This window comes from Falco rusticolus, chromosome 7 (genome assembly GCF_015220075.1).
Source record: "Falco rusticolus isolate bFalRus1 chromosome 7, bFalRus1.pri, whole genome shotgun sequence".
Lineage (NCBI taxonomy): Eukaryota > Metazoa > Chordata > Aves > Falconiformes > Falconidae > Falco > Falco rusticolus.
This window is the reverse complement of record NC_051193.1, coordinates 34,924,882-34,949,718: the sequence shown is the minus strand read 5'-3', so window position 1 is coordinate 34,949,718 and position 24,837 is coordinate 34,924,882. Positions and strand designations below refer to the sequence as shown.

The following is a 24,837-nucleotide window of genomic DNA, read 5'->3' as shown; positions in this document are numbered from 1 at the left end:
AGTACTAGGGAGCAACTGAAGTATGTCCTGCTCTCCTCCTCCCTACTGGGATTGAAAGGCATCCTACAACACTCTTATTTTCATGCACCACAGAGTCCTAAAGAGGCAGGTATCATGCCATTCCCCATGTTCTCATGTCGTTCAGCCCCTTTATCCTTTAACTCCGATCCCTCTTACACAACTGGTAGGAAGAAGGCTGTGCTTGTAAGCTTTACAATTACAATGGGGTGTAGGCTTTGCTTTTAACCCATGCAGCTCCTATTGATTCAGCAGTTTATTCAATCATGCTGTCTGAGGAGCAGTAGAGGACGAGAGACAAAAGGTACCTCAGTCCTCAAGTTCCCATTCTGGTGGCTTGTCCAATATATTATCAAACTACAAGACACACCGTATCTTCAGGTTTGGATATTTTTTTTCCTCCCAGAAGGGTCAGTCTATCACACAGATCACTTCCTCCAATATTAAATACCAGCCAAGTTTGCTGCTGTATTTATTCTTCCACTTGTCTTGCCAAAAGCTGCCTTTGTGCTCGCTCAACATCAAGCCAGCTTAACTCTGCTTAATGTAGGACTACTGACTCTGTCTCATCCTGGGAAGCTGAATTTGTTTCAGTCCATAAAAGAGGCAACACATCGACAGTGGGTAGCCTTTTTCATTACAGCTGTACATGCCCAGTTTGTTGTGTAATACAGCCTAAGGAGATCAGTGACCAAAAACTCCAGTCTCCTGCACCGCACAGACCAAAGAAATTTGTGGATCAAGCATTTATGGTAAATAAAAACTCAGGATCAAACCAGAGCTCTGGTCTGCCACGAAGAGCCAAGGTACCCCTAGTTGGTACCTATAAAAGCAGTTCTCCTTCAACAAGCTAGTCACAGTAAGCTGGACTGGCTTGCTGATGAGCAATCGTCCTTCAGCAATCCTCTTGAAATCCTCCCTTGGCAGAAGCACTTTGCCATCATGTTCATGGAAAGACTCTCTCTTCCTGGAGCTCTGCCTCAGGCATGGTACTCAAGCAATGGGAGTCCCTAGTGTGAAGTTTCACAGAAACAAAACATCTTCCTTTCAGTAAGGGTAAGGAAAAGGATGTACTGCAATGGGAAATCACCTAGCAGTAATTTACATACAGTCCTCTCCTCTTCCCTTTCTTTCCCCCTTCTTTCCTGCTCCCTCTAAAAAGCAACTGTTAAAAAAAATCTTCAGTTTAAACACAAATGAGTGAAGAATAATCTTTCACAGAGCTGGAGGAGTATCAGTCTGACTCCAACTTCCTTGATGGCAGAGATAATAGCGTGATACAGGCTTTTAAGCTGTGATGAAAGGAGAAGGCGGTGACAAATTGAATTATAGTTAGTTTCCTCTTTTTTACGGCTCAAGATTGACCTTGGCTTCTGGGAGTCCTTCTGAACTCAGAAGGAAAGAAAAATGGCAACTTAAGAAACAATAATCTATTTTGTTCTCATCTATCATGTCACATTTATATGGTTTAATAATTCAGGATACAGTTGAGCAACTAGAAAGTGTTGCACATCCCATCAAGAAGCTAGAAAATGCCTTTTCCCAACGATAAGAAATTCTAGCAATTTATACAGAAATTCTAGCAATTTGTACAGCTGATTAGCAAGTGATCTGTTTCATGAGACTAAAAGTAACTTGTGCTAACTGTCAAATCAGAGTAATTTGGAAGGAAAATCCCCTGCTGGAGAAAATTCAATCAGATTTGCTCAGAGATGAGACATGTTAGAAGTAGTCCCCAAGGAAAATGGATTAATCAACAATGTAGAAGTGAAATTGTTTAAAGTAAGTGTAAATGTAATTTGCCAAACTGCTTTTATCTTCCCACAGTTGTACGTGTTCGTGTATATTAACAACCTATACAGGTTTATATATTTACATATAAACATATATTTGTAATAAATAGTAACATATGAATCCAGTAACACGTTTACACACACGTACACACACTTGAAGCAATACATTAACACTATTCTACCAATATCATGTCTAGGGACACGGAAAAAACCCCTGAGCACAATAACTCATATTATGGGTGGATTTTTAAAGCAAGTAGAAACATTCAGTAAAAACCTCTCCAACATACATACCTTAAATCTTAAGACAGGTGGTTTTGATTTGGTGGATGCCTTTAACTCACGTAACCTCTCTTCTATCTCTCTCTTCCTAGAAAACAGAGATCTTTCTGAGATTCAATAAAAAATGTAGCCTTAACCTCTCCGACTCAAACGGCCATTCCTGTGGGGTCCAACAGTTTTGTCTGCTGGAAAGAGAAACTGATGGCATCAGTATTTCTTGGAGGCAGTCCACTGGATTTAGAAACAATGTGCGTGAAATCCCGTTTCTCTGACCACATAAGGAATCAGTCAAGACATGCCAGTTTCCTTGTCCCCCCCCCCCCCAGCATCTGCCCACCCTCCTGACTCAGGAGTGACTCACCTCCTGTTTCCTTGGTGTTTCTGCAGCCAAATCACCTGTTTTGTGGGCTTTTTAAAAAAAAACAAGCTACAAGAATCTCCACGGCCCAAGCATTATTAAGTTTTTCTATATTGTGTTGGACTGGAGGACAGTGTCCCACCCTTTCAACTATCATTAAAAAAGGTTGTTCACCTGTTCTTCTAGTCAGCCTGAATTAAAGAAGCAGCTGCAATATAAAGCACTCGTATGGATTGGTAAAACTGCCCTCATTCCCAGCAGCAGGACATTATGCCCTCTTCAGAGCAGGAAACCACCACCTCCTCAAGTTCCACAGAAGTATTATGTAAACAGGTATGTTAAGCTTAACCTCTGCCATCCTGATTAGAAAGAAGCAAGCCTGAACCTGAAACTTCCCAAAGACTGTTTCTTCCAAAATGTTTGTTTGCTTTAATGAATGTGATTCAGTCTTAAAAAAGGAGGCGTGCAGAAATCTTGACCCTTGTGAACTGCTATGGAAGGTTTCCAATATACAACCTCACATGCTGTGTGTATGTTATTTTACAATGTAGAGTATTTATACATGCTACAACACACCCCACTCAGGCATAAGCATTTCCAGAAATCCACTGTGTGTTTACCAACCTTACAACACTAGAAATCCAGAAGTTACAAGATGTCAGCAGTACATTTCATATCATCTCAGACTGAATTACACTGAGATGGCTCACAAAATGGAGAGCCACTCTTTCTATACAGAAGTGCCAGTGTCAAATGGTATTTGGATTACTATGGATACAACCCGAAGCAACTTCAGACGATGCCTAAAGAGCTGGAGCATGAGTGTGAAAACAGCAATTTTTCCCTGATCATATGCTAGTGATATGCCTGAAAGGTCATCTTACCACTGGACAACTTCATTACATTTCTTACTTGCCTTCTTTCAGGAAGACTGCACTTTATCCAGACATGCCACTGACAGAGATGTCCTGTACCAATCCCTAATCACACACATGCTGATTTCAAGCACAGCAGATCTGATACTACATTAATGCTTCCCAAATACCCCCCAATAAGATACATTTCAAGAAGGAACCAAAAAAAACTGGTATCATGATTTATCCTCACCTCCCACTAGAAAGATTAAGCTACTGTTTTTAGATTATCTACAGGTGTCTCACAGCACCTCAAAACCCAGGTTAGGACAGGAAAATCACCTTAACACTGTGGAGCCATCACGATGATCTGCAAGGTCCCCTAATAAGAATCCCTACCAAGACTTACAGGTTGCTGAAACCGAGATCCTGTTTGTCACAGCAGGCAGTGCTGCCTTGCACTCCAAACAGCACAAGTGTTTCTAGATGGCAGGAGGAAGAAGCTAGTAAATGCTCCTCAGCACAGTAGCAATCCCATAAGCCAAATCACAGCAACTGCAACATCTGTGTCCAGCTGGCGGAACACAATTTCCAAGCTGAGCCTAGGAGAAAACCTCTTAGTCTCCTCTAGAAACTTAGGAATTTCACTGCTCAGGTTCTGCTCGGTATTACAGCTCACTGCCCACCTGCAAGCTCTGTTGTGTTTCCCCTCAAGTATCTGGAGGGCTAATGGTCTGCCCTTCTCCTTTCTTCCTGGCTATCACCTGCCTCCAGTGCATCTGGTCAGTGAGCAGGAGCTAGTTGCTTGGTTCTGGTACAGCCCTTAGGATGTGGATTCAGAGCTCCTATTAGCAGTACCAGCTCCCTGTGCCTGCTCAGTCCTGTATTTAGCATATATCACTGCTGTTCAGCACCAGCAGCAGAACATCAGCCACAGAAAGAGAACAGCTATGGTAGGTTCTTGGAAACACTCAAAGGGCATCATCTAGGGATGCAGTTTTCTCCTTTTATAATCAGAAGTGGATGCATTACCGTTGTTTAGTTATGCGAAGTTCTTCAAGTAAATGTTGCTCCTCATAGCTCATCCAACGGTCTTCAAGCTCCTCCTCTTCTTTCGGCAGCAGCTGTTCATAAAGGCTGACCGGATTCCAGCCAGTCATGATGTCGTAGGTGATGACACAGCCGAGCGAGTGGGATACAATTGAGACTTTCCCTCCTTTTTCCTCAAACTCTGGATTCCGGGAGCAGAAGAGCGTGTATAGCCGGTTCAGCTCCTGCTGCAGCCCTTTCACCAGCTATTTCAAGAGGGTAAGGAAAGAAAGTTTAATAGCAACATCTCATTACTCCTGTTCATGTATGTTCACATACTACACTGACCAGCTTCTCAAGCATGCATCTAAGGACGAGCATGATGATCATCCTTCAGTTAGGATGGTTCACTTAGGCTGGGAAGATAAGTGCTTGGTTGAGTGTCACTGACTCAGTGGTTCATCTCTCCCCTCCAGACCCAGCAGCAACCATCACACAGCACACATGGTGACCCTAGAACTGCCACACTACAGCCCAAGGCATTGCATTGAAATCAACCCTCAAAGAAACGACAGCTGTGCTGAAGGTACTTAATAGCATCCTCTGAGGGGAGCAATTGCAAGGTACTTGGTTTTCACCAGCATTCAGTTAGCACAACAGTGACTATTAATAGAGCTGTATTTCCCTTCTCGCTTGTTTCTCCCCCAGTTCCTCTGCCCTTTCACAGCACTGAATGATTTTCCTGTGTCAGAGGTTCAGCTTGTTTTTTTTAACCTAAGGAGGCTGGAGGCAGCCTGAGCCACACATGATCTGGAATCAACTCACACCTCTGCCAGGAGCTTGGCACATCACCCTAGACAAGTCATACTCTCTCTTCTCCATTTATCAAAATGGGCAACAGCGTTCCTACCTCATTGCAGGGGACTGGGAAGATAAATCCACTAAAATGGATATGCTCAGATACTGCAGTGATGGCCTAAATGAGTTCTGGGAAAATATCCTCAAATTGCTTTTGGATCTTTGCAAAGCATATTTGAACTCATCAAGTCTTTCATTATTCTGCCTGCTGAGTGGCTCCAAGGAGATGCCGCTTTCTGTCCTACTTCCCCTCCTACCGTACCACACCTATTGTAATTTCTTCCAATGGAATCAGAACAAAATGATGCTGTTAAAGAATAACAAAACCTCACCTCAGGCAAAAGGAAGATATGGTAGGAGAAAAAGCACAAATGAGACAGGCAGAGCCATTTGAACATTTGATATAAACAATGCTAAGAAAAACAGTTTTCTGGTTACAGGTTTCTAGGAGGCTTTTGGGGAAAAGCAGTAATGTAACGTGGATCTCAAATATCAATCCTATAGTACTACTGCAATAAATACATATTGGTCCTATGTTAACTGAGTCTTCGAGAAGCTTATCTCCTTCAACTCCTACACATGCATAATAATGTTCAGATTCACAGCATTTTTTAGGGGGAAACATTGAAAGATGTGAGATTTAGGAACTAGACAATACAAAAAAGGCAGCTTTGCTTGGGAAACTCAGCATGGTAACTGAGCAATGTTTCCAGACTATGGCATAGAGGAGGACAAACAAGAAACTGTAAATCACTCCCTTGTTAGCAACAGGAAATTAAAGCTATAGAACATGTAATTTGAACATGATTTTTCAAGAGCCTGAGTCATTACTCAATATAAATATGAATGGCACTACAACTGCCAGTGTTTGATACACATTTTACTGAGCAAGTATCCACACATCAAACCCCATGCCTGAAGTGCTATGAAATTATTAACAAAGCCTTGCAACAGCTTGAAGAAATAAGTATGATAATACCCATTTTCAAGTATTTTTGACTGTGACACTGCCTATTGTGTTTGGCTCTATACAGACTTTGGCACTGCTTTCCCACACGAACAAACAAGCAGAGGTTTTAGCAAGACTTAGAGCTGAAAACAGAAATCAGGACTAGCTTTGGCTGGCTGGCATTTTCTCCATTTAAAAAGGTTTTCATTTAAACCCTGAACAAAATAGCATAGATCTGTTGAAATCAAAGTGTTTTGGGATTCCTGCCAGGAGCTCAGTGAAATGAGGGAACACTGGTATCCAGCAGTGTGCATGGCTGGCTGCCGTGGTACCCTCCAAAGGAGCCAATATACACCGTCCTGCCGTCGGGGACCTCAGCAGGGAGCCAGGGACCCCCACCCATACAGTAGACAGTCTGGATGGAGCACTGGTTTCAGAGTCAGTGGTGTTAAAAATACCAAGCAAACTAATGCTGGACTTATCACGGCTTCCAGCATCCCTGTCAGTACATCAGGGAGATGAGCAACGCCATCTTGTTTTAATAAAATCCTAAACAAGCTGTGTTAATATATCTCAGCATCCCCAGATTTCTTCTCTGGTGGGAAAAGCAAGATGCACAACAACTCATGTACTTCCCTTGGTTTCTTGCTGCATAAAAGCTATTGCTGGCAATGGCCTGCCCAACTTGCCCAACAGCCCTGTACCCTACTCTCTTTGTCGCCTATTCCTACACAGCTTATTTCCCTGGAAAAGCAGGTATTTTCCAGGAAGAATGATATTATGTCCATCTCCCCCCCAGCCTGTGGCATTTCATTACAAAGGTCTTGTTCTCTTGCTATCTGGGGACGTAAGACAGAATATTCTTGGTGAGCCCTGGTTGGACACTGAGTCCAACCCTGTTTTTAACTGTCCTGCTCCTTAAAAACACACTGTTACTGAGACCTTAGGCAAAAACGTGGACAGCAACGAAGAAACTGGGCGTGGATTTCCACACAGATGCAGATTTGGAAGTTTTCAGGCCAGAGTCTAAGCATTTAATTCAACTAAATCATCTGACTGAGATTGTTTCTAAACTCCAAATCACTGGTTACCTAACTTAATTGTAGAGTAGAAGGTCTGCTGTAGTAAAGCCTCCAGATTTTCAGGCACTATGAACAGTCTGGTTTGCTGCTATAACAAACCCAGAAGCCCTCCACCTGCCATAAGCGCTTATGGATATCTGTATCTTGCCAACAGTTCTGTATCAGTACTAAGATTAGAAACTCAACCTTTTGGTATATAGTAAGGAAAAAAAAAGAAAAAAGCATATTCATTTTAAGTCCTAGCTAAAAAATTAATTCGTTAAGCAGTATAGGAAGTTAAGGTAGTATTTAACCCTGATTTACTTTCTTAAGTCTTAAAAAACATACAATATTCTAACTTGTAAAAGTAAAGCTTGGTTTGGAAAGGGCTTTAGTCCAGCAACATGAAGTGCTTTCATATTGCTTTTGTAGTTACAGCTTGATATATATCCTAACACTCCATATAAAAATACCTTCTGTAAACATCAATTGGCTTTATATTTGTTAAAATCAGTGACTTTTTTCATTGAAACTAAACATGAAAAATACAACTACCTATCAAATTTTCTTGCCTAGATGGCATCACAGTAACATTTTAAAAGCAGCTTTTTTTTTAATCCACAGCTTGTCTTTCTGTTCCCTCTAAAGGGTCCATGACAGTCTGTTTAATTAAAAAAGAAAATCCAACAAAATAACTCGCTTCTCAGCCTCCCAAAACCACAACACCCGAACGGCTGCTCCACATCTATATCTCTGTGTCAGGCTGCAAGTAAAGGGTGCCTCATCCTGAGCTTGCTGACAGCTCCTCCTGCTCTCCTCCATCTACATCAAATGATTTCCTGACTAAGGGAGCCCCTTTTCCACTGGTTTTCCCAGTGCTTCTGCCAGCCCCAAGCCTCACTGACTGCCAGTCCATGGGATCTATTACGTGCTTAGGAAGCACCTGCTGTTTCTGCCTGAAAACAGGAAAGCAGAAATCATCCAGGAAAAAAAAAAGGGGGGGGGGGGGGGCGCGGAGAAAAAAAAAAGGGGGAAGGAAAAAAAAAGTGGAATGCAACATGGCCTCCCCCCTCTCTCTCTTTCCATCTCCCCTCTTGCCTCCTCCCTCCCAGTTTCCCAGTTCCCACCTTATTTTGGGGACCAGCGGCACTGAATGTTCAAAGATCTGCTCCTCCAGCCCCCACAGCAGTGATGCTCTCCAACAGCTCCCTCAGCAGGGCTTTCACTAGGCTTTCCCCACAAAAAGGCTAGAATTTGAGTTTCTGTCCAACCCATATTACTATCTCCTAAGGCTTCTCCCACAGACTAAATAAGCTCAAATATCTCACAGAAGAATAAATGCAGCAGCAACGTGAGTTCATTTTTTCCCCCCTGTGCAGCTGCTCCCACAAACGCCGCTCAGTGCTCTGACTGCTAATCTGCTAGCTGCTCTGCTCTGCTTCCTTACCCTCAGCTCTTCCAGAAGGACCAGTGAAAGGCAGCATGCTTCTATGTCTGTTACCAACGGATCAAACCACCGTAACAAAGGGAACACTTCCTATTTCTTTAAAAAATAGCCGTATCAAATCCCTTCCTCCCAGCTGACCTTTCCACCACAGTGTTAGTTTAGCGTCAGCCTGAAGACACTGCAATATTTCAGAGAAAGGTACAGAAAATCTTTCAGTGTCCCTATTTTCTTCCTTAGAAAAGTCCTCTCTCCCTGTTCTGATTTTTAGGGAAAAATTTCCTAAGCACCTTCTGCAGACCACTTGTTTCAGTAGAAAAGTTTAGTGCAGGGTTAAAATGCTACAAGACTTGTAGCTGTACCACTGCAAATACTTATAGATACCCAGAGAAAATTAAATACAAATAAAGCAGGACTTTGCAATGCCAGAAGCCTTTAATGCAATCCGATTTCCAAGACTGATTCTATGGCGGGTCATAATCGGGCACATAAGGCACCCTGCAATTCTCAGGCTGGGGAGAAAGCCCTTACACACTATTCAATTTTTAGACCTGCTCAAAAGTGGCAGAAGCACAGACACAGCCTTTGATACAGTCTGCTAGAGCAGCATCCAAGAAACTGATGTGTTCCCTACATGTTCTAGTCTGGTCCCAAAGGGCAAAGGAGAGACTTGATCTCCAGCAGTCAAAGATCTCAGCAAAACAAGAGTGAATGGAGAAAAAATGCCACCAGACAACTCAACAGATGTGGTATGATGCTGTTCCTCTCTGAAGCTCTTCTGGGAATGTGTTTCATTTTTGCTTCATGAAAAGGAGATTGATTACTAGTTGCCTGAAGCTCCCTTTATCAGCTGAAGTTTTGCCAATAAATCTTACATGCAGGAAACTCAAGCCTGCAGGATCAAATTACTCTGAATTCATCAGCTTATACTCTGACAAACTGAGGTTAAATACTCTATGCCCTCCACAAAACCAAATTAAAGGCAGAGCAAGGAATGGCCTTTCTGCACATCCACGGAGAGCCAGCGTGACAGCCATGCAATTCAAGGAGAAGCCAAAAACCTGACTGTTGCTGACTAAGGCACAGCTTGCCGGACTTGATCAGGCCAAAAATCCCCTCTGCTTTCCAGCTACATGCCTGCTTGGCAGATGGCTTCCAAGAAGTCAAAAAAATAACAGCCCGTTCCACCCATTCAGGAATGCTGGCGACAAGGGCATGTGTTTTATAAAGACAAGATGGGAGTCTAAGTCATATGAGACACGCCACTGTCATCTCAGGCAGAAGAAGGAGCTGTGGCAAGCCTGGTAAGGGCACAGAAGGATCATGTCTCTAACCACCTCTTGGGTACTGGTAAGCCTGAACTGCTGGATCATGATGGGGAGCAAGTAACCATGTAAGCAGTGAAACATCCAGAGCTGCTGTCTGCCTCAGCCAAAGCCCTTTTACGCAGAAAATTAACAGCATCCTGTGCTGAGCTGGAAAAAAACAAACCTCTAAATCCCCAGCACCAGCATCCAAAACAGCTGTTCATTCCTCCTCTGATGCAAAAGCAGCTTTGTGAGACACCAATGTAAATAAGCACGCCTGTTCTATGCAGAGCAGAAGGAAGACGGCTGCGTGCATGGTAGACAAACGCCTTCTGGACCCACACCAAGGACAGCCAGGCAGGAACAACTTCATCTCCTACCCATTCTAATGGGCAGATCACTGTGGTTTCAGTGTATGCCAAAAGTACCAGGGTAGAAAATGACATTTCCCCCTCAATAACCAGGAAATGAGGTTTTTTCCCAAGAAAACCAGGAGTACAAAACCCCTGCTGGCACCCTGAGCACAGAAGCAACGAAGAACTCATGCTGCTCTTGCTCAAATCCTCAATGATCTGCCTACTGCCAAAACTTGGATACAGCACACAGTCAGAGTCAGTCCCAATCTCTTTGGTCGGTCAAAGCCAAAAAAAACACTTACTCTCCCATTGGGCTATGCTAACTGTCCTCTTCTGAGATTGCTCTCAGCTCTGACCACCCCCTTGCTGTAACCTTCAGAGGTTCTTTCTCTCTGCAATCTCCACAGGACCCTCACCCACTGGACAATCTTCTCACATGAACAGCTTGAAACCCAAGGGGAAAAAAAAACCCCAACAGCTACATATGAAAAGGGAGTGCAGGAAACCTGACCTCTGCACCCCCTCCAGCTTGAATAGCATGACTGTTTTTGTAGGCTTCGTGGGAAAGGAATTTTAAGGAGATCTGAGGAACAGGGAGTTTTGCAAGCAGCTCCCTCCAAATGTCAAGAGAACTTCAGGAGAAAGTGCACACTTGTTTGAAATTCCGCAAGCAGGCAATAAGAAGATAAATGAGCCAACTGGAGGCAGAAGGTCCTTAGAAGCCAATAAAAGAGCTGCAGCTCAAGGACGGATTGTGAAGGACCACAAAAGCAAAGATAAGGAGTGTTTGCTTCAGGTGAACCAGGAGAACATGCCAGTATGCAACGCAGAAATGGCGAGACTGTTGACCCTCCAGAATACAACAGCTGTCATGCTCCCTGACGGCATCACTGATGGATGCCAGAAGAGTGTCACAACAACAGATGAGAGACCAGAATGAGACTTAGCTGTGTGAACAGACAGCAACGGCTGCGTGTCTCAGTGATGTTACAGAAAAAGGATCGGCGGACCTGCCCAGACCTGAGTCTCTTCTCTCAGTACCCCTCTTGCTGTTGGAAAGTTGAATCTAACCCGTTTCTAACCAAGTTACTCTGTTCAAGACTAAGTTTAGGTTCAGGCAGACCCAGTAACCTATCACTTTATAAAATTGAGAATACATTCAAGGACAATCAAATGAATTAAGCAAGCCATGAAAGTGCTGCCAAGCAGCTCCTTGACTATTAGATTCAACAGAATAAGCAAAACCAGTGTTGAAATAGCCTCAGTTAAAAATTTCCTGCTACACATCTCTCTTGTTTTCAAACACACATAAAACAATTGCCTTTTATTGCTGAAAGCAGCGTGTGAGAGGACATTTCCATTGCAAAAGCTCGTATCAGAGGGGTGAAAGCTCCAGTAAACGTTTATACTTAACCCCAATTTCAAGAGTATAGTTGTCAATTCTCCTTTTCAATATGTGTATAAATAGCAAACCATCAAGCCGTTTTAAGGTGGACAGTGAAGTCTGCCCAAGGGAGCAATGCTAGGCTGGCTGCATTACGCTGCATTCCCCCCGGCCTCCCAAAGCCTGTAAGGTACCTCCAGCACCAAGCCCACAGCGCTCGTGTCCCAGACCTCAGCTTCTTCATTTCCTCTCCTCAGCTGGTGAGAAACGTTCAATGCCCACCACGTTCCCCTGCTCTTCAGCTGTGGCAGAAGTAATCCACAAACATTTCCTACTAATCTTCTGAGGCTACTGCAATATTTGCACTAAATCTTTAGCGATCTTGGGATGACAGATGTAAATAATATTTATATCCTGTACTAAAGGCATTTTCTGCCAAGACATAGATCAATAATTTACAGAATTACAATTAGCCTGCAAGTAAGTACAGTGAGGATCATTAAAATAAGCACTTAACAATATAATGAAGGTGAGAACACTAAATTTACTATGCATCAATTAGTCTCTTTAATCTCTGTTACAGCCATTTATTATTTAAGAAATATGAAGCTACAGTGACACAGATGTGAAATGAAGTCACCCACTGAAGACACTAAACTCCAAGATTACGTCACCATAGACGGCACTAGCAAGGTCAGAATTAAAATGTGAAACAACTGTTCATTTAGGAATAGGCATGTGTGCATCAAAATATCAATTTACTGCTTTTCCTTATTATCTGTGCAGTGTTAAAAAGGGATTATCTTTTACTCATCATGGACCACTATATAGATAAGGACGTGTGTAGCACAATTCGCTTGCAGCCACCCACAAACGCCACAGCCGAATCTGTTGGCTGCAGACACCCTCCAAAGTGAACTCTGAGACCAGACTGAGATGTTCATACGGCTGTACTGAATTATTAATACCTGTCTGGAATCACATTACATGTCAGAAGTCAGAGACACCTTTTGGGTATTCTCTTACCACACCATAGAAGAAACAATACTTGAAATCAGAGAGGGGGTCACATCCACCACGCTCCTGTAACGCTTAGCAGCGCAATCCAGCTGCACCTGAAACAGCTCCCTGCTATCTAATGTAAAAGCTGATACCGCAAGGTTTCTTCCCTCTGAAAGAAGATAGTGGCTACCCACTTGCAAATCCCTCAATGAGTTGTTAAAGAGTGGTTAAAAGCTTTAAAGTAGCCGTTCCGTTACTTCTAGATGTGGGGGGAAATCCTTGGAAGTAGAAAGAATTTCACATCAAAGCACTGCTGAGTGCTGTCAGGTGAACGGCGACTTTACCCTTCCCGAGGCTGAACTCACTGCACTGCTCAATTTATTTCACAGAGGCACAGCAAAGTTTAATGTGATCCTTTTCAGATACTTTCAGAATGTAATAGAAAGCATTAGAAGTGCCTACAGTATACAAAAGAATCATGTTGGTGTGACGAAGTGCGAGCAGGAACACTACATCTGAGCAACGCGTGACCATGTGGATACTTGAAGACAAGGCTCATTTCTGAGCTGGAATGAGCACTCAAAGTGCCCTAAAATGGCTCCACATTGAACCTGGTAAAAACCCCCGACCTCTTCCAGAAGAACGTTCAACTTGATACTATTGTGTTTGAACTCTGTAAAGTTAGGTCACAGAAAATAAAATGGGATGAGTAACAAAAAAAACCCCCAACCCCAAACCAAAACAAGTCTCCTTTCTGCACGTAAAGGCAAAATAAAAGGTAAAAAAATACACAAAAACTATTTAATGACCATGAGCTTTACAGAACTCCTAACCAAACAAGTAAAGTCAAAGTAGTCACATCCCTGACAACTCAAAGGCAGAACACAAACTCTGTAGCTGAATGAACACAAGAAAACCTGCATCCCAAACCTTTTGACTGCAACACTGAAGATGCATTTCAGAAACCTGTTCAAGGTTTTAATGTTTCATTTGTAACAGCACTTTTTTTTTTTGACAAATACCTGCAATTCAAATTGTACACCTTTGCTTTGAGAAAGTTGTAAGATTATGAATGCAGTCTGAATATGGCAAGGCATGATCGACTTGTGCATATTGTTGCAAACACTCCAAGAAAATTCACTTGATTAGGTGAAAAAAACAACTTACGTCTTCTGTAATCAGATCTAAGCACAGCCACAGCACACTCATTTTATTTGTCAATTCTCAAACCTGAGAGATGGTGATATACCTGAAAAACTACAGTTCTCCTGAGCAATGAATTAAATTTTTCATGCATTGTTGGCCAGCATACCTGAACTTTACTCACTAATCCATTTCCCATAAAATGCCCACAGACATGCCAAGCCCCTAATGCAGTTTTTTTTTTTTAAAAAAATAATCTATTTTAAAGTTGCCAGAGAAGTTTTCATCACTTGCCACAACAGTTCATGCTGGTCTCAGCTCCACAACAGACAGAGAAATCTGACACACAGCAGCGCACCCAGGAGCCTTGAACAATGAACTCTGCGTCACTGAGCAACAGGAGAGCTACTGCTTTTGGTACACCTATTGCCAGTGTTGGAAGCTTAAAAGGCTCGTAGCAATCTCACCACCACTGCTGCTACCACGACAAGAGGTATTATTAGGTAGCTTAGGTTTAAAAATTATGTTGCCAGTTTAAAGGACTTAAACACACCTAATTTTAATGAAAAGGAGCATCAAATCCCCACGTAAGCTTTGGAAGTGTCTCTAGCTTTCCACCCCACCGCAGTGCACCAAGGCTGCAAAAAGATTACCATTACTTCATACATAAAGTAGTCAACACAGAAAAAACCCTACAATTCCTATAGAAACTAATCCTAAAACATCCCCACAGGGGTTTTCCCATAAGCGTGATACACAACGGATGCTGCTGGGGTGATGTATTATACATATATTGTGGGCTTTTTATCATTTATTCAAGGCTTTTCCTCTCGGGTTAATGGGGTCACCTATAGCTACAGAGCCTAAAGCAATACACGTGTGCCTACACAGAAATGGCAAGGTAAAATGGGAGCGTCCAGTACAGGAACAGTCCCCTAACAAACATGTCCACGGATTTTGCAAGAGGTAAGAAGAAACTCAGCTCTATGGACTCCCACTGCTCTGAATATGCAGATGCATGAAAATGCTGTAAAAAACATTCCCATTTCTAAGCTGCTGATACAGATCCATTTTGGACATTTCTGCTCTGAACAAATTACATCGATTGTACTTTTCCTGTTTTGCTACTCCTCTCACTCCTACATCTCTGTGTTTTGATTGCTACGGATGTCCATTACATACTTGCAAAGTGTTAGTTTCTTTATAGCAGGGTCTCCCAGAAGGAAACTTTGCTTACATTCCTAAGCCCAGTTGTTTCAGCCTCTATGTCCCTTGCTCTAGTAACACTTACATAAAATCACACTTACTTCATCTCTGTAAAGAGGACTTGTATAATACATGATATCCATTGCGCTGCTGTTCAGCATATCCCTTAAACCTCGTACTTTATCTGGAGTAATGGAGTCCACTGTGTCTGAGGGGGTGGCGGGGGGAGGTGGGGGGGTGGGTGGAGAAAAAAGAAAAAAGGCTTGAGTTACACGTCTGAGAATGATAAAATCCCAACAAGGCACGTGCAGAGAACACGGCATGGAACTTCTGGGGACAATTTTGCAGACTGCAGCTACTGGAACAGCAAAAGAACTAAGTAATGTACCTCCATCAAGGGTAAGTTTTGATCTCCATTCAACCGGAAGAAATTCGACATGCGTTGCAAGATTGGAAAAATACTTTTCTTCTATTTTTCTTGCAGTATCTCGCATGCTATAACAAAGAAAAAAAAAAAAAGAACATGTTCCTGTAAAGACTACTGTTGGTGGTCTTATCAAATAAAGCTAATGCATCCAGCAACAACACATTTATTGCATTACTACTATTCAAGTATGCAATACCTGCTTACTAACATAGGTAATTACCTCAACCTCCTGTTTCTGTTATAAAGTACTTAAACTGTCATATAATGGAAAATTCTGTGTATTACATGCTCTAAACAGTTTAAAAACCTTTAAATATATTGCACTATGGGCTTAACATAAACCACTTAAATTCAGTTGAAAGGTATCTGTTAAGTCTGGGGGGTTTGGGGTAGGATGTCACTGAAAATTAAGAATTTTACCACTGCCTTGAAATCCTGAATCCACTGAAATCAACCATTTGGACTATGTAAGGAAGACAATTCAGTGCTTTTAAACAGAAATAAAATATAAAAAATATTGCTTGAAAGGTCAGAATTTTATTTTAATTTCACATAGCAACTGAGAAGGCTTGAGAGCTCTGAAGTGAGAAACAGGATCACTTACTGGTGTTTCAACTTGGAGAGGCTAACAGTCCTTTTAAAAGACTTCGTATTTTTAAAGCATATCTGAACATGAACATTGATGCACCTCTCTCAAGGGATGTGAAAAAAAACCAAAAGTACCTCAACCCCAAAGTACATCTGACCTTCTCTGTTGCTGGAGGGCAAGGGGAATAACAGTATGTTAACACTCTTTTAAAAATGCTATTTTACTTGTGTTGTATAAAAGACCCATCCGTAAAAAATGAAACCCAGCATGAAATGATACAAGATAGTATAATACCCATTCATTCTATCAAAATCAGCAACCACACTGAGAAAGCATTATATTTTCCTTTTGTTCCTTTACATTAATCTTGGCTCCCAATAGTATTAGCATTTTTAAAGATGAGCACGACAAACTAGCTCCAGCCAAGGGTCAGCACTGCTGGGTTTCCAGCAGCTGGTTCCCAGTTGCAAGCATCAGAGGGTTTTTTATTTCTGAGGCAAACCCCAGAGTTCCAACTTTTTTTTTTTCTTCTATTTTCAAAGCAAATCCCTTTTAATGATTGCTACAACCAAAGGCATGATGACATTAATCCCCCATCTGCACTTCTACCAGTCCATATACGGTTTTGTAAGTTTAACCCCCTAGCTGAGCCACTTTCCTTGAATATATTAATGCTCCTCTGTTCTTCAATAGAAATGAGACAGTTTAGCCTAAATCACTGCTAGCACCTGAGACAGTAATCACTTAAGCTGCTCCATTTGATGAGCAGTGTCTGCACCAACACAGCATTAGCACTACACAGACAACTCTGCCAAACTCCTGTCTTAGTTTCAGCCCCCTTTAAAACAAAGCCAGCAGCACACAGCAGGCAGCTGCAAGATGAAGCCAGGAGCTGCCCAAAGCTCCTCCGTGATGTTTGCTCTCTTGTTCTCCTGCACAAAATTTGCTCTTAATCTCTCTGTGTAGCTGTTGCCCCATTCAGCCGCAGCTCACTAGCGGGATTTAGGCTGTGCAGAAGAGCTGGAAGCCAGTGTCTGGTGGAACAAACACAGAGATGAATTTCAGGCACCACCAGCAGCTCCTGAGGGCTGCAGAGGTATGTCATGGTGGCTTTGGGCAAAATACCTTCCATCTTTTTACTTCAGCCTTACCGGCTGCACAGCAAGAGAAAAACACACTTCTGTGAAGAAGGGGTACAAAAGCCAACACCTTGCAAAAACATTATGTTTTTTTCTCCAGGGAAATGAAAAGCCCATTTTGCTACTCAAAAAGCAGATCAAGGATGTACCAAATTTCAGAAGCAGGCGGTCAAAACACTTCTCTATAACTGACACCTGCTTTCTGGGGAAGAGGAAGCCTCCTTTACACCCTTTCTTCCAAAGCAGTTACCGATGGCCTGACCAAACAGCCAAGAAATGCAACAAATCAGCACCTCTGCTTTTAAAGCCTGGTTTGATTGCACTCCTAATCTCCTAGTCTCTAGTCCAACAAGATGTCAAAGGTTTAAGTAAAGCAGAAATCAGCAAGAGGATCTGTTGAAATCAGGGTTGATGTACGGCCTGATCTGACCCAGCTTTGCAAAGCACAGAACAACCCTCCCCATCACGACCCTGCACAAACATGCCTCTAGGGACACTTATCTGAGAGCCCAACTTCAACCACATGGAATTTCTAGATTCTCAAGAAGATAAAAATTCAGTAAAGACACCAACATTCCTGGAGTCCCTAAGTAATCAAAACAAAAGAGGAACGCACCTGTCTGAACAAATCAGAGGGTTACTAGTACAAGGAAATGCAGGGACCTAAAATGTAAATGAATATTCTTTGGAAATGCTAACAATTCCTTGGTATTGCCAAATGAGCTTAACCTTCTCTGCATGAAGGACGGTGGCCAACTAAGATGATTCAGAAACAAGTTTAGCAGGAGACCAACCAAGCAGCAATCTAAAGCTGCTAAGCTTAAAAGCATAGAAACGCTAGATGAATAAAGCACAAAATTCTACAAGGCAACAACTACTTTAAGTGAAGGAACCGGTAAATAACCTGGTTCTAACAGTTCAGGGAAAACTACCCAAACTATTTACACATCAGTAGCAGCTGTAAACATTATGAAGAGAGCTACTGACATCCTCATCTTCAAACATGACAGCTACAGGGCTTCTTCCTGTTCAGAAGGGTCCAGATCTTACTAAAGCTACTTACAGGCAAACTGACACAGAGGACTTTTTTTTAACTGTAAGTCTCCTTTCTGAAGCTAGATATCTGAGTTGGGAAAAAACAGCGTAGTCTAGCAATTCTGCCAAAGCTTTTGGCAAAAGCTTCCAGTCTCCCCTCCTCAAAGCTGTGCCAGCTTTGTGTCCTTATCCAAATTTTGTGAAATGCAAAACCTGATTTTACTCCGATCTGGAGGGTTCCCCCTGACGTCAGCTGAGGTTGTCCAGACATGGCCCCGCCTCTGGCAGAATAGTCCGAAGCTTCTGCTAGAATGATTATGGATAAACATTCAAAAGCACTCAGTTACATTAGAAAACCAAAACCCAACTCTGCATGCACCTTCCTTACGCCTTGCAAAATACATTCTGGTAGAAGCGCACAAAAGGTCTGTTTCAATGAATTTTAATTACCACCTCACTGATGTAAAATCAAATATGCTGCAGTTGCATTTCTTGGTGTTTCGGGTGTGCCCCTCCACTACGACTCACTGCACTGCGCACTGACCTTATGAAGCTGGTTAATAACTGCTGACTGAAGTTTTGCAGATTACAAACCATGTAGTTACCAAAACATTTAATTTTTATGCCTTCCACTAAACTTTTGGAGGCAATCCAGTTCAGTGTTACTAGCCAAATACTGTCAGAGGTGCAATTTTTTCCTCTTTCATTATTTTACAGCAGCAATGTCACACCACTTTCCTGATCACAAGAATCATGGAGGCACTGAAAACACACCAGCAGAACAACTCCCAGTGCAACACATCTCATTTACAGCGAATGGCACCATACAACATCTCCTACTGATTCTGAGCAACACTTTGACACTATAAATTCTAAATACAATTGTGGTATAATTGCCAAGCAATGTGGCTACGCTCACATGCTAAACCTCAGCATATATACCTGCTATACACACACTTACCTGTTCTGCTATAAAGGTGCTTTCTTCTTTTCCTTCTTCTGGCTTTTTAAAAATAAGTATTATGAGCTATTTTATTAGATAGCAAGTCTCTCTACTCACTTGCTAAAATAAGACCAACTGAAGTAATAAATTCCCATCTAAACAGGCAGAGAATTCTTCTCCTTTCCAATACAAACGAATGGTGAAATACTGACCCCAGAGCAACAATTACTTCAATCTATATATTGAAAGACATGGTAACAACTACAACTCATGATTTTCCTAAGGGGAAAAAAAAAAAATCATCTAGGTGCAGATGCAGCACATCTCTTAGAAAGCATTTTGACATATTGCTATTTTCCATGCAAGAAGTAATGGCCTGAAAATAGGTACTTTGAGACTCACCATAAATAAAATGTGCTTGGCTGCCTTTCTCTGATTAAACCAATAAATAATAAACCTGTATTTTCACAGGTATACATCCTTGCTTAAGCACGTATATTCCACAAATACGTTAACATATTTAGGATTATTGCTGTAGTTTTTTTAATCTTAGGCTACTAATTTTACTCTTTTGTAGTAGTCACAAACACTACATTAAAAACTGGTGAGCTGCAAACCAAGTTAGCTTCAGCTAGTTCACAAATTTTATAAAATGTCCTTGAGAGCTAGTAACAGAGCAAAATGCCTGAAGGCTTGAAGATGTTACTCATTTTATTCCCAAGTCATCTTTGCAGACTCTCTTCTGCCAGATGATCCATAGCCAAGAAAAAGGGAATGGTCTTTAATTTGAAAACCATTACACTAGCCAACTTCTTACTCTGAACTCTTGATTTAAGAGCCAGGGCAATGGGATGTCCCCACAAAAAACCCCTACACTCTTGTTTACTGCCTGCAAAGCTGTGTGGATCCATTCCTGGATTTTGGTCACACAACTGGTCAATTATGCTCTAAAGCATTCCTCAACTGCTTTCACCACCCTGAGTGCCCTCAAACGGAGGGCAGCACTCACTGACTCTTTGAGGAAACAATACCATGAGATATTGAGGAAACTCAGGGCTGGCTAGAGCTAAATTTGGTAAGTTGAAGTGAGAGTAGCAGGCACGAGTGATAAAAACTGAGATCTGTTCAAGCCAGAGGAAATGAAAAGGAGGCTGTTTTCAACAGCTTAGCTGCACCGCAGAAACAGCAACTCAGGTCTTGCTCAAGGAGGATTTCAAAGAGCAACTGCAAGACACAAGTATCTTCTGCCACTGTTCTTCAGGGATTTATCTGCTCTCAGACCAGACACATTAAGACTGCTGCTCTGTAACATATGCAGACTCAATTTTACTTCAGAAGAAAGGTGGACATTCTAGGATGCAAAGTAAGCATGATCATGATTCACACTCCATCCTTCTGGAGAATAATGGGATGCTGCATGATCAAAGGAACTCAAGCTTCTGGTTAGTTGGTTACAGGATCCCCGAGACAAGCCTGTGGAGATCCAAGTGCTTCAAGTGTGAGTGCCTCCCTCTCCAATACTGCTTCCCAAATGGCAGGCAAGCTTGCCCTTCACAGTGAGATGTTGCCTTTGGCATAAAGCAGATCAGGCATTCCCCATTCCCGTTGACATCCCCCTGCCTCCTTGCCACTCACTCCTATCTTCCAGACAGGGTTCCAGTTTTTCAGACCAGCTGTAGTGATCCAGTTTACAATGGGACCATACAGATAGTCCTGCTGGTGCGGGCAAGGAAAGGGCAGAAATGAGGGCTGGGGGGAGGATGGGCGTGAGAACAGATCCAGAGATACATCTAAGTGCTAAACAAGCTGTTACAGCTCCTGTCCAATATGCAGTCATGTGTTAGATAACTATAAACGTACGCAAAACAAGCTCTTATGAAAGTATTTAATGTCCTAACTATCACCTTTTACCTCTTGGGCTGAACTTCTCATTAAGCTTGCAAGACAAACTCAAGTTGAAACCTGGAACACAATTTTTACCATTTGGATACTTAATTTCAGAAATATTACCAGCACTGAAGAATGAAAAACAAGCATGTAGTATGTATTTAATGCAATGCAAGCGTTTACATGGAAAATAAGCAAAACTACCACATATCTGAAAAACTAAAAACTATAGGAAAAATTTTACAGGAAATCTTGATTTAGGATTGCAGCAGCACATATTTAATACACTGAAAGGTCTCCGAGAGGCTCTGCACTCTGTAAGGGCTTGCATACATACCACTGGAAATTTACCAAAACGGCTATTCTGAAGTAGTTGTTATAATGATAATCCGCAATTAAAATGCTTTCTAATGGGACTGGCAATAAAACTGTAATTGGTGATTACGGAACACCAAGATGCTGCTGCTTGTGCAGACAGCAATTTTTTGACTATGAGCAGCAGCACAGACAAATACAATTTTCGAATCAAAACAGAAGATTCAGACAGAGGCAGACAGATACCACCTTTAGGGCAACAGCAGCCAAGAAGCATCACAACATTACAGCTATTATGAAAATACACAGAACAGTTACTTCATTCAATTTTCAAGCACAGGAGCTGATGAAATTTAGGTGGTCAGCCTAAAGGTCTGACCTTTACCCAAGTTAGGTAAAACAATAGGATTTTTTTGTAGAGCATGTTGGAAACATGGACAGTAACATTCCTAAATTCTATTTCATATGTATAAGGACACCCCTCCCCACCCCCAATCTAGATGCACAAATTCAACAAAATCAGAGGTTAGGCTCCAGTGAAAAAATGTTCCAAATAACAATAGAAAAGTGTGCACAGTAAAACAAAAGGATATCCCCAAATGATATTTTTTTAGGTTAACATTGTGCCTTATCAGAAACCTAATAATGTCAGAATACTGCACCTGATGGCAAATAAAAAAACCCTCCAATGAAGTACAGTATGCCACAATATCTTAAGTTTCTATTACACCAAAATACTGAATATACCATCTTCTTCCTTAAATATTCATCCCTGTGCTACCGAAGTGGCTCACAGTACATTATTCTATTCACGTTAGGTCAGCTGAATCACTGTTCCAGCCTGGAGGAGGTACTGTCTCTTCCCAGATGAGTTCTGCAGTTAATATCAGCACTGACAGGAGCAGCTTGTTGTACCAGCTGCCGTGCTACATTTAGCTAATAAATGTGTTTAACTACGCCGTGAAGAAATAAAATTATGTCACATCTACCAAAGACCTGTTCATTCAAGCATCGATAAAAGCACCTTTTCCATCCACCTACTTACAGGACATCCTGTGACCACAGCATCCAACGACATTAATGATTAGATTGAACTCCATTCCTTAATGAAATTAGCTCATATAATTTTAAATTACCCTGGAAGAAGAGTTCTGTTTTCACCTCTGTAACCAACAGGATCTACCTAATGATGCTGATACATCACATGAGCTGCACCAATTTCCTCTCAAGGCAGTAACGTGAGGACAGAGCATATCGGATGAGCTCTGGTAGGGTCTCTCACTGGCCTGGGTTACAGACAGAGTATTCCATATCTGGGTTATAAGCTGTATTTCTGCACTTTTTATTTCTTTCAGGACCACTTGTTCAAATGAGGCTACATTTTTGTGCTATGAACTGAAGCGTTGCACTCACACAGGATGAAATAAATACAAGCATTATCCCAGGGCAGAATGAACCCCAAAAGAAGCAACAATAAATATATGTGGCAAAGAAAAAATGCACAAGAGGGTTTTTTTTTGTGGATGCAGAAAAGGAAGGCACTTGAACAACTGTTCTCCTCTGCAGATTCCAGAGTCCCCTCCAAATACCATACAAAAAATGCAAGGAGTTTGGCTTACCCAACCTGCCTCATCTCTGTTCTCTCCCCATCGGTGTCCCACAGTCCACAGAGAGGACTGGTGGCACTGGAGGAACATACCCTGAACACACAGATGTGCTGTGGCCTAAACCAAAGGCAACTTTCTATTTCTAAGGAACGCCTACCCCAAGGTTCCCACTCCAGCATATGTATATCACAAGTGACATCCAAGTCCTTCAAAGCTACATGCACCCCAAGACAACTCTGAGGGCCAATGGTGACTTCTACATCTGCTGGTGGTACCAGATATGAGGAGGAAAGAAAAGAGTGGTGACACAGATGGGGCAGACCTATGGCTTAAGTTACAGATTGAGCATGACTGCAACTACAGGTTTCCTATGAGGAATGTGCATTTAAAAGCAAGAAAACACTGAAGTCTTTCTCCTTAGCGTCTACTTTAGAATGGGAATGGTCAGAAAACATTTATCCTAACCCATCTTACCATCTTTAAAAAGGCAACACTTCAACATTTGACTCTCTGTGTTCCTAATGCAAAAGAATGTAAAAAAACCCAACACCCCCCCCCCCTCCCCAATATCATGGATGAAGGTGCTAACAGAAAGTGCTAGGATGACTTATGAGAGCTGCCATTATGCTGGTCTGGCAGACATTTCTTCTAAAATCTCCTCCTAGAACATATGGGATGTTCCTCACTGGTAAGTTTTTTAAGCTATTTAAAAAGAAAAAAAAAAGAAAAAAAGAGACACACACTTCAATCTAAAATGATGCTTTCATTTGCAGATCCTGTACAGAATACATCATGATGCCAATAGTTAGCATCTTAAAAGGCTAGCAATATTGCCTGCTATTTCTTGAGGATATGAGCAAGACTTACTGAAGCACAAAAAGCCTTGCTTCCCATTTAGATAAAAGTTTTCACGTAACAGGCTGCCAATTAAAGCAGGACTTTTTACAGAATGAACACCTATGCACTGTGTCCTCAGTCAAAGTTAATCCACCCATACAACCCCTGTATGCATGTTCAAGGGAAAATGGGGTAGGGAAAAAGAAAAAGCAGAAAATTCCAAGGTTGAAGTGTGTATTTCTTGCTGCTGTTAGTGTAGTGCCAGAACAAGGGGAGGAGTAGCAGGTTGCTGCTTGGAGATGCAAATGCCACAACAATGAAATCAAGAGGTCTAACTCTACCACACCTGAGGACACTGAAGTGGAACAATGAGCTGAACACAAGAGCCTGCTGACATGATGGTACACACCAGAGCTCCAGCATGTCAGCACCAACCTGCACTGCTATTCGGGATTTAAAGGGATGTTCACAAAGCTCTTACCACGAAATCCGCAATCCCAGCTCCCCGCATACTTTCACAGGAGCCACTGGGTATGCCACTATTTCTGTCAACTTTGATGGAACGTGGAACTATTTGGGACACATATACTAAACCATCTGTGCAATACAGACCTGCAATTCACACTTTTTTAGGCTCTTCTTTTAGCTAATGAAGCATTCCTCTACACCACCTCGTCCCTCACAATACTGTCACCACAACTTTACAATTTCTTTTAATATTAAAAAAAAAAAATCTTTTCAGGTACAGCATTCTCAATAGCTCAGGAGTTTCTCTTCCTGTTCACCAGCACCCTAACTGGCCTTCTGAGTTAGCTCAGGTGTCAAATCAAAAGCCATTTGCAAACCAGTCTTCACAAAAGACTCAAGGAAAAGATCCAGTAAGCTTTCACTCATGTTTTACTTTTCAACTGGCATCTATGCAGAGAACTCCATGAGCAGTCTCACAGCAATAGCTTCCAACTGCATGAAGTAACCTTGCCCTGTTAGGAAAGCCAACATTCCCACTAGCTCCCC

At 42.0% G+C, this 24,837-nt stretch overlaps 1 protein-coding gene across 2 annotated transcripts in view; it reads right to left on the bottom strand.

Annotated features, from left to right (window-relative positions):
* DDHD1 (DDHD domain containing 1) overlaps positions 1-24,837 on the bottom strand; it is a 67,505-nt gene that overhangs the window by 9,353 nt on the left and 33,315 nt on the right. For both annotated transcript variants that reach the window (XM_037395559.1, XM_037395560.1), the window contains 4 exons: positions 15,433-15,539; positions 15,146-15,252; positions 4,338-4,600; positions 2,106-2,181 (listed from right to left, as the gene is read on the bottom strand). In XM_037395559.1, coding sequence (XP_037251456.1) covers positions 2,106-2,181; positions 4,338-4,600; positions 15,146-15,252; positions 15,433-15,539 — 553 coding nt within the window. The remainder of the gene's footprint in view (positions 1-2,105; positions 2,182-4,337; positions 4,601-15,145; positions 15,253-15,432; positions 15,540-24,837) is intronic.